Source organism: Cannabis sativa, chromosome 6 (genome assembly GCF_029168945.1).
Source record: "Cannabis sativa cultivar Pink pepper isolate KNU-18-1 chromosome 6, ASM2916894v1, whole genome shotgun sequence".
Taxonomy (NCBI): domain Eukaryota; kingdom Viridiplantae; phylum Streptophyta; class Magnoliopsida; order Rosales; family Cannabaceae; genus Cannabis; species Cannabis sativa.
The window spans coordinates 71,429,300-71,441,354 of NC_083606.1; the positions used below are offsets into that span (position 1 = coordinate 71,429,300).

The following is a 12,055-nucleotide window of genomic DNA, read 5'->3' on the forward strand; positions in this document are numbered from 1 at the left end:
TATAGTAGAAGCATTCAAAAAGGGAAAGATTGGATGTGTTCAACTCGAAATTGTTGAGAAAATAGGCATTAAAGAAGCATTGAGTTGGATTGCAACTCATTCGTGGGATAGAGTCATGTTGGAAACAGATAGCTTGGTGTGTGTCCAAGCGATTCAGAGCGGTATTTTATGCCTTCACAATTTGTGTTTTGTAAAACAATCTGCAAATAAGTTGGCTCATTGCTTGGCAAGAGACTCTTGTTTCTCTACAGGTCGTGTGCTTCAGTTGGAGGACTGTTCTTCTGAATTGCGTTCTATTGTTTTGAACGAATTTATTAATTAATAGATCTTATGATTTTTATTCAAAAATAAATAAATAGTAAGAATGACCTCTAATAAAATGTAATTCTTTATCAATACTTTAAGTGCCAAATAAGTCTATCAATCCATGATTGATTCAAGTGATTTAGTTTTTTTTTTTCAAAAAAAAAATCTAATAACATTTATAAAATTAAAGATAATCTTTTTTGTCGCACTCGACACATCTGTAATTTATTCCACTCTCTATTTTCTCAGAGAGACGAAGTCGCTATTCTTCCTTCTTTGCAGTTATAAATATATTGTATATGTATCAATTGGTCGGAGTAGAATCATAAAAAAAAATTGCAAAAGTTTGCAAATTATTGATCATTATTGGTTATTGATCTTGAATATTTATTTTTAAAAGGTTTGAAAGTTACTAATTGTTATTGGTTGTTGATCTTGAATACGTGTTATTAAAAAAGTTTGAAAATTAATAATTGTTATTGGTTATTGATCTTGAATATGTATTATTGAAAATATGTCAGTTATTAATTTTTATTAGTTATGAATCTTGAACATGTGTGTTCTTGATAAACTTAACTATCGAAGTTATTGATTATGGTTAATAATTGATTTTGGTTATGTATTGTCAACAAAGTTAGTACATCATTACTAGTTATTGATCTCGAATATTTGTTACTCATAAAATATACATATATGAAGTTGTTGGTTATTTCCAAGTTGTCTCTAAAACATATAACTTGAAAATATCCAGATGAAATGGGGGTTTAGATATAATGTATAAACTATGAATTCTCATATTCTATTATATCGCTCTATTCTTAGACTTAGTGATTAATTATTCAAAAATATATTTTAGAAGGGGTAGGAGTTTAATTTTTATAAAATAATAGAGTTTTATTGTAAATATTATAATTAAATGGCTTAACCGTTAAAAAATTATAATAGAAACTTAAATATAAAAATAAATTATTAATATTAATTACTAAAAAGGGTCTTATTAAATATTTAAATCAAAAATTAAGGTGGCGTTTGGTAACACTTTTTTAATCAATTTTCTATTTTTAAAATTGAAAAAGTGAAAATATTTTTCAAAAACATGTTTTTGTGAGATATTTTTATTTTTTTTCCCATCTTTTTCCTCTGATATTTTTTAAATCTTATTTTATTTTAAATCTGCAAAAAATTAAAAATAACAACCGTAAAAATGCTTCAAATACGATGAAAACACAATTAAAAATATATTAAACTTAATCTTATCATCATGTTATGGAATTTCCTTGTGCTATTTACGGATGTCATATAGCATGGTTGGTGATAGGAGGCTGTTTAAGACGTCGTGCGTGGTGAAAGGGGAGACATAGTCGAGACCATCGTCATGTGTCACTTAGATACCTCTGAGTGGGAACCCGAACATATTTCTTTGAAGGCACTAGGGTTCGGGCCAGGGATGGGTCCTGTTTGTCATTTCTTCCCTGATCAAACTAATTTTGTATGGATTCCATCCTCTATTTCAGTCTAGCTATATATGGCATTAAATTACTGAAATAATATTAATGGCATTTACTATTTGCAATTTCTTTCTTGTAGTATCGTTAAGTTGTGATGTGATGAAATAAGCATCATATTATTGATGTATGTTATCATATAAAAGATTGTGTTTGGAAATTCACGGTGTGATATGAAGTTATATTTAATTGAAGGTAATTAATAGGTTTTCTGGTGTTTGGAAAGTAAGTAAGTACATAATTGAAACTAATAGGTATAATTATTTTTGCCTCAGTTTTATTATTTGAGGTTCTCATGATTTTCATATCTCGACTTCATGAGTTGTAATTGGGTGGTCAAGTACCATAATATCCCTAACAGTAACAGTGGTAGAGAAAAGGACAGTACAAGAGATATGCATGGGATACTCTCACAAAATTGTACGAGGCCAAATCACTACACATGCAACAAAATCTTCTTAAAGAAGATGATAGAGTCAAGTTCGGTGACAGATCACATCAACACCCTTAACACACCTCATATAAATATATAGATTTGTTGATGATTGATAATATAAATATATAATAATAATAATAATGTATCATATGGTATTATATATATAGTCTTCTAGAGGAGGTTTCAAGTTATATATATTAAAATTCCGTATTTTAATATTCTCAGTTTGATTAGTTAATTAAATGATTAATTAAATGCGGAATAATAAAACTGGTACTGAAAACAGTTTTCTGTAGTTACAGAATGCAACTCTGTAACTCCAGAGAAACCCAGAAAAACAAACAGTGCATAAAAGTAAAAACACACAAGATTTTTGTACGTGGTTTCAACAATCCTTTCAGATTGTTACTAGTCCACGGGGCCACGCCCAGAGATAAGATTCATTAGATCGGTATCAAAAATACAAAGTAATTGACTTATGCATAAATAGACTCCCTCTTATTGTATGCCGCAAGCTTGATGTATTCCACCTACTAACCGAATCTTGATAAAACTCCAAGAGCTCGAACTCCCTTCGATCACCTTGAAGAGTGCTTGAATCCTCCCGATTCAAGGCTTAAAGGCTATCTCCCGAAAGCCTATACAACCATCTCCCGAAGGTTGTGTGCTTGTATCATCCCGATGCAAGACTTCAAAAGCAATCTCCCGAAAGCTTGTAAATACCCTTCTCCCGAAGGTGCACTGATGTTCTTCTTCGTTGTAGACTTGAATACAGACTCAAGACAATACAAACAACAAATAAACAGAGTAAGAGTAGAACAACTCTTCTCTACAAAACAAAGACACTCTTTTCTTATGATATGAAAGGGAATAAAAGAGTTAACATAACAAAGACACTATTTCCTTAAGATATGAATATAATTCTAAGTGTCTGAAAGAGATACAAAACCTAGCAGCTATAGGATGTATTTATAATGAATATACATCTCATAGACAGCTTACATTCGGTCTGAACAAGACCTCAACCCACTAGAAACTTCCCTAAAATAATTCTTCAATCAGTCCAGGAATTTCCGTTTCTGTACCTACAGAATCGTGGACAGTAACTACAACTTTCCTTTTATAGAAAAGGAAAGTTTAGCTCCGGTTTTCTCTTCAAGAAACCTAATCTTAGAAAATGGAAAACTCAACACAAGATCAGAATAACAGCTGGTTAGCAAAGAATCAATGTGTAATCAAAACTTACCATTTTTACCTCAATTTCCATAAATAGGAAAGCTAGTCAACTTTCCTTCCAAGTTTAGATATACACAAATAGGGAAACCATATCAATATATGCCAGCCGAAATATACAAAGAATAATAAAATATTTTTGTCAATTAAATATGCCAAAAATGGAATTAACATATATATATAATAACCATTATGATTACATTTATTTTTAGTCATTGAATTTCTATTGAATAGTTGTGATTAATTTAGAAATTAAAATAAATAAATAAATTGATAACTTGTAACCTAATAGTAACATAATACTTTATTTTCTTATAAAATTTTAATTAAAATTAATTATATTTAAAATTAAATTACTAATAATTATTAATTAATTTTTTGTAATTTGTTACTAAATAAGTATCTTTTAGAAATTAATTTTTTTACACTTAAATTATTGAAATATTTGTAATAAAACTTCTTATTATTTAAAATTATCACACCCATAACCTTAATTGATAGAAAATAGTGAGAAGGTTTTTTATTACTTATCAATAATGATGGGAAGTTGGTTCTCTCACCGTCATTGAAGGTACAAAGAGCACGAAAAAAAAAACACGAAGTTACATACGTAGAAGCCAAAAAAATGATCATGGGCGTGAATTAAATTATGGTCAACTTATCCTCTGTTTTGATCATAATCGTCTCTTTTCAAAGAAGTTAGGGTTTGTTTTCTTTGCTGTTACAGTCCACATTCAAATTTTTCTCATTCCCAACATCTTCTTTAGTGAGGGGTTCAAGAGCAGTTGTCTGAGAGTGGTTCAGTTCGGCTCAACGACATCCTCAATTTCAGATTTTTGTTTTCATTTATTAATTTTTAATTATTAGTTTAATTCCAATTAATATTTTACGGGGTTAGAATTATAATAAGGAGTTCATTCCTTAATTAATTTTAATCCTGTGATCGTGTTTATGTGTTGAAACTAATTTAGTTTTTCCATTAGTCTTATCTTTTGACATGGTTTTCTAGTTTTTTCTGGTTCGAGTCTTGTTTTTTGGTTTGGTTGTGTAGCTCAGAATCATCATAGTGCTATAGTAGAAGCATTCAAAAAGGGAAAGATTGGATGTGTTCAACTCGAAATTGTTGAGAAAATAGGCATTAAAGAAGCATTGAGTTGGATTGCAACTCATTCGTGGGATAGAGTCATGTTGGAAACAGATAGCTTGGTGTGTGTCCAAGCGATTCAGAGCGGTATTTTATGCCTTCACAATTTGTGTTTTGTAAAACAATCTGCAAATAAGTTGGCTCATTGCTTGGCAAGAGACTCTTGTTTCTCTACAGGTCGTGTGCTTCAGTTGGAGGACTGTTCTTCTGAATTGCGTTCTATTGTTTTGAACGAATTTATTAATTAATAGATCTTATGATTTTTATTCAAAAATAAATAAATAGTAAGAATGACCTCTAATAAAATGTAATTCTTTATCAATACTTTAAGTGCCAAATAAGTCTATCAATCCATGATTGATTCAAGTGATTTAGTTTTTTTTTTTCAAAAAAAAAATCTAATAACATTTATAAAATTAAAGATAATCTTTTTTGTCGCACTCGACACATCTGTAATTTATTCCACTCTCTATTTTCTCAGAGAGACGAAGTCGCTATTCTTCCTTCTTTGCAGTTATAAATATATTGTATATGTATCAATTGGTCGGAGTAGAATCATAAAAAAAAATTGCAAAAGTTTGCAAATTATTGATCATTATTGGTTATTGATCTTGAATATTTATTATTAAAAGGTTTGAAAGTTACTAATTGTTATTGGTTGTTGATCTTGAATACGTGTTATTAAAAAAGTTTGAAAGTTAATAATTGTTATTGGTTATTGATCTTGAATATGTATTATTGAAAATATGTCAGTTATTAATTTTTATTAGTTATGAATCTTGAACATGTGTGTTCTTGATAAACTTAACTATCGAAGTTATTGATTATGGTTAATAATTGATTTTGATTATGTATTGTCAACAAAGTTAGTACATCATTACTAGTTATTGATCTCGAATATTTGTTACTGATAAAATATACATATATGAAGTTGTTGGTTATTTTCAAGTTGTCTCTAAAACATGTAACTTGAAAATATGCAGATGAAATGGGTGTTTAGATATGATGTATAAACCATGAATTCTCATATCTTATTATGTCGCTCTATTCTTAGACTTAGTAATTAATTATTCAAAAAATATTTTAGAAGGGGTAGAAGTTTATTTTTTATAAAATAATAGAGTTTTATTGTAAATATTATAATTAAATGGCTTAACCTTTAAAAAATTATAATAGAGACTTAAATATAAAAATAAAATTATTAATATTAATTACTAAAAAGGATCTTATTAAATATTTAAATTAAAAATTAAGGTGGCGTTTGGTAACACTTTTTTAATCAGTTTTCTATTTTTAAAATTGAAAAAGTGAAAAAAAAATTCAAAAACATGTTCTATAAAATTGTTTTTACTTTTCAATTTTTTAATTGAGAATTAAAATTTTAAAAACAAAAAAAGAATAATACTTTCAATATTTTTTTAAACAGTTTTTTGTTTTTCTTAATCAATATTTTGGACTTCGATCAGACCCGGATCTAAATCACCCCACGACACTAGCACTGAACCCGGCCTCTGACTTGAACCCGAATTCGATCTCAGACCTAGACCCGACGTAAATAAAATCAAAAAATATAACTAAAAATGAAATTTACAGAACACACTTTTGTTTTCTGTTTTTAAAATTAAAAAACAAAAGTGGTTACAGAATGCATTTTTATTTTTCAAAAATAAAATTTTTAAAAACAAAAATTTTACTTTCATTTTGTGATTGAAAAATTAGAAAATAAAAGTGTTACGAAACGGCAGTTAATTGTTTTAAGAAAATAATTAATTATAGTTAATTTGATTCTAAAAAATAAATTTTTATATGTTGGTAAACTGTTATTACAAGTCAACAAAAATGTAATCATCATGGTTACAATAAAATGCAGGACCGGCCCTGAGTTGAAATTAGCCATAGGCAAAAAACAAATTTGGCGTTTACTATAAAGATAAATGGTATTTTTAAAAATTATTAAAAAAAATATGTATATTTTTTAAAATTTATTTTTTTTATTTGGGCTCCTAAAATGAGTAGATACTAGGTGTGGAGCCTATCCCGTCTAAATTTAGAGCCGACCCTTTAAAAATATAACTATTAAATAGTCACATATATGGAGTAATAAATTTTTGTAAATAAAAAGATAAATTATTTAGGATGCATTAACATTTTACAAAAGTTATATATCGATTTGTTTTATGTCTTTACTATTTTTTTTTTGTCATATATATTTCTTTTGAAGATATTTAATATTTATTGTAGTAATTATACATAGTTCCAAGTGATCTTCCTACTTTCTTATATCAAAAGGATAAAAGACTTTAGCTTTCTTCAATAATAATGTAAAGACCGCATATGATTAATATCTTGAATTATTAAATAATTAGGGTTTATGTTTAAGATTAAATTAATAATTATGAAATGCATATTTTAGAAATATATTTAATATATCATATATGTTATTATGCTATTTTATGTAAATTACTTAATTTCTGTGATTGTGTTCGGAAGCTGTGGACAGCGACGTTGGGCCTTTAGAGAGTCGTGTTTATATGTTTAGAATATTATCGGGGAATCATAATTAGAGGTTAGAGGTGTTAGAATTTTCGGGGATTAGTAAGTGACTAAATTACCCTTGGGAGTTTTTATTTATTTTAACTTGGTCAAAGGTTAAATAGGTCTTTTCCTTAATTGTTGTTTGTCTTGTAGTGGATTTGGGGGCTGGTTGTATTTTTATTTGGTTAAATATAATTAAAGGTAAAGTTAAAGGAAAATAAAAGAAAAACCTAGAAAAAAAATTGATCAACTTTCTTCTCTCTCTCTTTCGAACCTCACTCTTTCTCAGCCAAGGTTTTGATTTTTCATAGTTGAATTCAGAGGTAATCAAGGGTGTTGGAGCTTGTGTTCAAGGTATTGTGCTGTAGCTTGCTCTCTTTGTTGTTCTTTGCTTTTTAGTACAAGTTTTGATGAGTGGTTTTGAATTTTAAGGAGCTGTGAGTTTATTGTTGGTTTGATTCTCTTTTCTGGAGTTAGGTGTTGATGGTTTTGAGTGATTAGGGCTGAATTAGTTGGTTATTGTTAGGTTGTGATAGAATTAGAGTTTAAGAGCTCAAGTTGGAGCTCTAATGGTGGATTGAGATTTTCTGTGAATTGTTGTATTCTGTTGCTTGGTTTTGGATTATTACAGTGCATATAGGTATTCTGGAAGTTATTGCAAAGTTTGGGCTTGATTTGAAGTAAGGGGATTGAATTTTTTGTTCCCAGCTTAGAACCGGTCGACCAGTTCTGAGAAGCCTCTAGAAACCGGTCAACCGGTTGGTACCCAGGAACTGGGATTCCGATTGGGAACCGGTCTGACGGTTGGGGCTTTTTCCCGAGCCCTAGTTTTTCCCACTTTTACGTAATTTAGGATATTGGCATCCTATTTATCGATAGGGTTAATCTTAGTTTCAATTTTAAATTCCCGGTAAGTGTTTTAGCGTGTCTCTCATCAAATTCTGAACATTATGGTTTAGGGCCTTGTAAAGCGTCGAGCTGCGTTTCTACTCAGGCTGACCGGCACACTTGAGCACGGAACGAGGTAAGATAGCATAAGAATATATATATATATATGAATATATGCTTGTTTTAGATATTTACACTACTAGCACTAATATGAATACGATTATTAGGGTGTTAGTATAGTGTTATGTATTAGTAGGGTTACGGTGTTACCAACACGAGTACCAGGGGTACAGCGTGCATGTGGTACAACACTTAGTAATTCTCAGGAGTACAGTTATGGCTCTACCAACACGAGTACAGGGTTGGTACTTTAGTGCATTTGGTACAGTGATCGTACTTCCCTTAAGAACGTTCTTATCCATTTGGTGAGCTTAATTATTGAGCTCAGGGCAGCGTAATCATAAAGTCGGCATCACATTATTTTTATATATATATTTTGCATATCTTACTGAGTCTGTTGACTCATCAGTTTGCTACCTTGTGTAGGTAAAGGAAAAGCAAAGCTGGAGGAACAGTGAGATAGAGCTCGACAGTGATTGTACATATCGCGGCAGTGCAACCTGGAGGGTTTCGGTCTTTTACTATTTTGGAGTCTGTATTTTGATGTTGCATGCTAGCGAGTTTTAAAAGAAAATATTATATGTACATATTAGTAAAATGCTTTTAAATTGTATTTTGATACTCGGGATCCCGATCCATATAGTTATAAAGATATAATATATTAAAGTTATCTTCTGAGTCTAGTAAATTTAAAATGCGGGCGTTACAGTTTGGTATCAGAGCCACCAGGTTGTCCGCTGAAGACCGTGAAGATATGTACAATCAAGGCCAGTGTCGAGCTCAACTCACGGCTCCGTAAGCTTTATTTCTTTTTGCAAACTGTTCTAAGATATGTTGTATATATGATTAAATAGATGTTATAAACCCTAATTGCGGTCTTGAAAATACTTTGACCACTGTCTGACCTACGTGCCTTGTGGGTTCGCAGCCTAAGTCCTAATTAATGGACGACCAACGAAACGTAGAAGGAAGGGTGAATTGGTTGAGACCGGAGGTGGCCGGGGTGGTAGAAATCCCCAAAACCCCCGTGGACGTGGTAGAGGCCGCGGTCGTGTCCCGAGAGGCGGACAGGAGAATCCACCTCAGGCCCTGGTTGATTGGGAACAAAGGTTTGCTGAAATGCAAGCTAGAATTGAACAGCAAGAAGAGGAGATACGGCGACTTAGGCAACGGGATGCTCCTGTTGAGTTTCCCTCGCAACCGCCTGCTGCGGTTCCTGCAGCCCTTGCGGTGCCAGCTGAGCAACATGTTGCTGGTAACCGTATGGAGCAATTATATGAGAGATTTAGAAAGCAAGCACCTCCAGTATTCCTGGGAGGTCCTGATGTTCTTAAAGCTGAACAGTGGTTGACTGTTATTGAAAGAATACTGAACTTCATGGGAGTGGTCGGAAATGACAGAGTGGCATGTGCCACATTTCAATTTCAGGAAGATGCATTGATTTGGTGGGAAATGATATCCCTTACAAAGGATGTTGCCAGAATGACCTGGGAGGAATTCCGGGAATTGTTCAATGCTAAATACTATAATGAGGCAGTCCACAGTGCAAAGCGGAAAGAATTTGTTGAGCTGGTACAAGGAGAGGGAATGTCTGTGACTGAATACACAACCAAGTTTGATCGCTTGGCTAAGTTAGCCTCTGGAATTGTACCAACGGATTTTAGTAAGAAGGAGAAGTACTTGGCTGGATTGAACGCCAAGATTAAACATGACCTGGTTATTACAACGAATGATACCATAACTTACGCGGAAATGGTTGATAAGGCTCTTCGAGCCGAAGGAGCAGTAAAATTTTTGCATGAAACCCGAGAGCCTCCTATTGCTGGTGGGGTTATTACTACCCCTAGTTCTGGTCCTGGAAAAGAAAGTGGAGATTCCACTTTTGAACAAAAGAAAAGAACTTTTCCATCTTCGGGAAGTTCAGGACAAAGTAAAAGGTTTCGAGGAAACCAGAACAAAGGAGGACGTCAGACTTACTCCTATCCTGAGTGCCCGCGTTGCAAGAAGCATCACCCCGGGACCTGTAACTGGAGAGCCTACTTTCAGTGTGGTTCGGTGGGACATCTTAAGAAAGACTGTCCTCAGTTGAAGAAAGAGGAACCAAAGCCTGAGGTCAAACCTGCGCCTGCACCTGCTCGTGTATTTGCTATAACTCAGGCTGATGCTGCTGCCAGCCCTTCAGTAGTTACAGGTCAGCTTCTAATCAACGGTTTTGTTTATACTGTTTTATTTGATTCGGGTGCTACTCGATCCTATGTGTCATCAAGACTTCTTGATCAGTTTGATAGACCTAGTGATATTCTTGAGACGGGGTTTGGAACCCTGTTGCCTAATGGAGAATTAATTATTTCAAGAAAGTGGGTTAGATTAGTGTTAATTAGAATTGAAAATAGAGAATTGAGCGCTGATCTTGTGGAGTTACCATTGGCCGAGTTCGACATTATACTTGGCATGAACTTTTTGTCTAAATACTCTGCTAGTATCGATTGTAAACAGAAAATGGTAACTTTTGAACCGGAGAATGAGGAACCATTTGTCTTTGTTGGTTCGATACAAGGTTCTCGTGTTCCAAGAATCTCAGCATTGAAAGCTAGGGATTTACTACGCAGTGGATGTGTTGGATTCCTGGCAGTTGTAGTGGATTCCAGTAAACCTGTGTTACTCGGACCTGAAGAGGTTAAAGTGGTTAAGGAATTCCTGGATGTATTTCCTGAGGAATTACCTGGGTTACCACCTCAGCGAGAGATAGATTTTGTCATCGATTTAATTCCTGGAGCAGAACCTGTGTCAAAGGCACCCTATCGAATGGCACCTGCTGAATTAAAAGAACTGAAGATACAACTCCAAGGGATGTTGGATCTAGGGTTCACTCGGCCTAGTGTGTCACCTTGGGGAGCCCCAGTTCTATTTGTGAAGAAGAAAGATGGAACTCTTCGAATGTGTATCGATTATCGGGAGCTGAATAAGTTAACCATTAAGAATAAATATCCCCTGCCTAGAATTGACGATTTGTTTGATCAACTTCAGGGCAAAACGGTATTCTCTAAGATTGACTTGAGGTCTGGATATCATCAATTGAGAATTCGAGAAGAGGATATTCCGAAGACAGCTTTCCGAACCAGGTATGGTCATTACGAGTTCCTGGTTATGTCTTTTGGGTTAACAAATGCACCGGCAGCCTTTATGGATCTCATGAATAGGGTATTCAAAGATTTCCTCGATAATTTTGTAATTGTATTATTCGACGATATTCTTGTGTACTCTCGGTCAAAAGCAGAACATGAGCAACATCTTCGAATGGTTCTGCAGCGACTTAGAGATCATAAACTCTATGCAAAGTTCAAAAAGTGTGAGTCTTGGCTGTCACAAGTGTCCTTTTTGGGACATATTGTTGGGAAAGACGGGATTATGGTAGATCCGGGAAAGATTGAGGCGGTGAAAAATTGGCCTAGACCTAAAACAATCACTGAAATTCGAAGTTTTCTCGGTTTAGCGGGTTATTATCGACGTTTTGTGGAAGGTTTTTCCAAGATTGCAATGCCGTTATCCGAGTTAACTAGGAAGAACTAGCGATTTATATGGTCAGATAAGTGTGAAAAGAGTTTTCAAGAGCTGAAGCAACAGTTGATTACAGCTCCTGTTCTTGCCCTGCCATCTGATCTAGAGAAATTTGTGGTGTATTGTGATGCATCAAGGTAGGGTTTGGGCTATGTGTTAATGCAGGCAGACAAAGTCATAGCCTATGCTTCCCGACAAATGAAAGATTACGAGCAGCGTTACCCAACTCACGACCTGGAACTTGCAGCAGTGGTGTTCACCTTGAAAATTTGGCGACATTACTTATATGGTGAAAGGTGTTAGATCTATACTGACCATAAGAGTCTCAAG

General features: G+C 33.3%; 1 protein-coding gene across 1 annotated transcript; it reads left to right on the top strand.

Moving 5' to 3' along the window:
• Nucleotides 1–9,286: 9,286 nt before the first annotated feature.
• LOC133039400 (uncharacterized) lies at nucleotides 9,287–11,737 on the top strand. The gene is made up of 2 exons (XM_061118291.1): nucleotides 9,287–10,306; nucleotides 10,664–11,737. The coding sequence occupies exons 1-2, from the start codon at nucleotides 9,287–9,289 to the stop codon at nucleotides 11,735–11,737; spliced, it is 2,094 nt and encodes a 697-aa protein (XP_060974274.1).
• The last annotated feature ends 318 nt before the right edge of the window (nucleotides 11,738–12,055 follow it).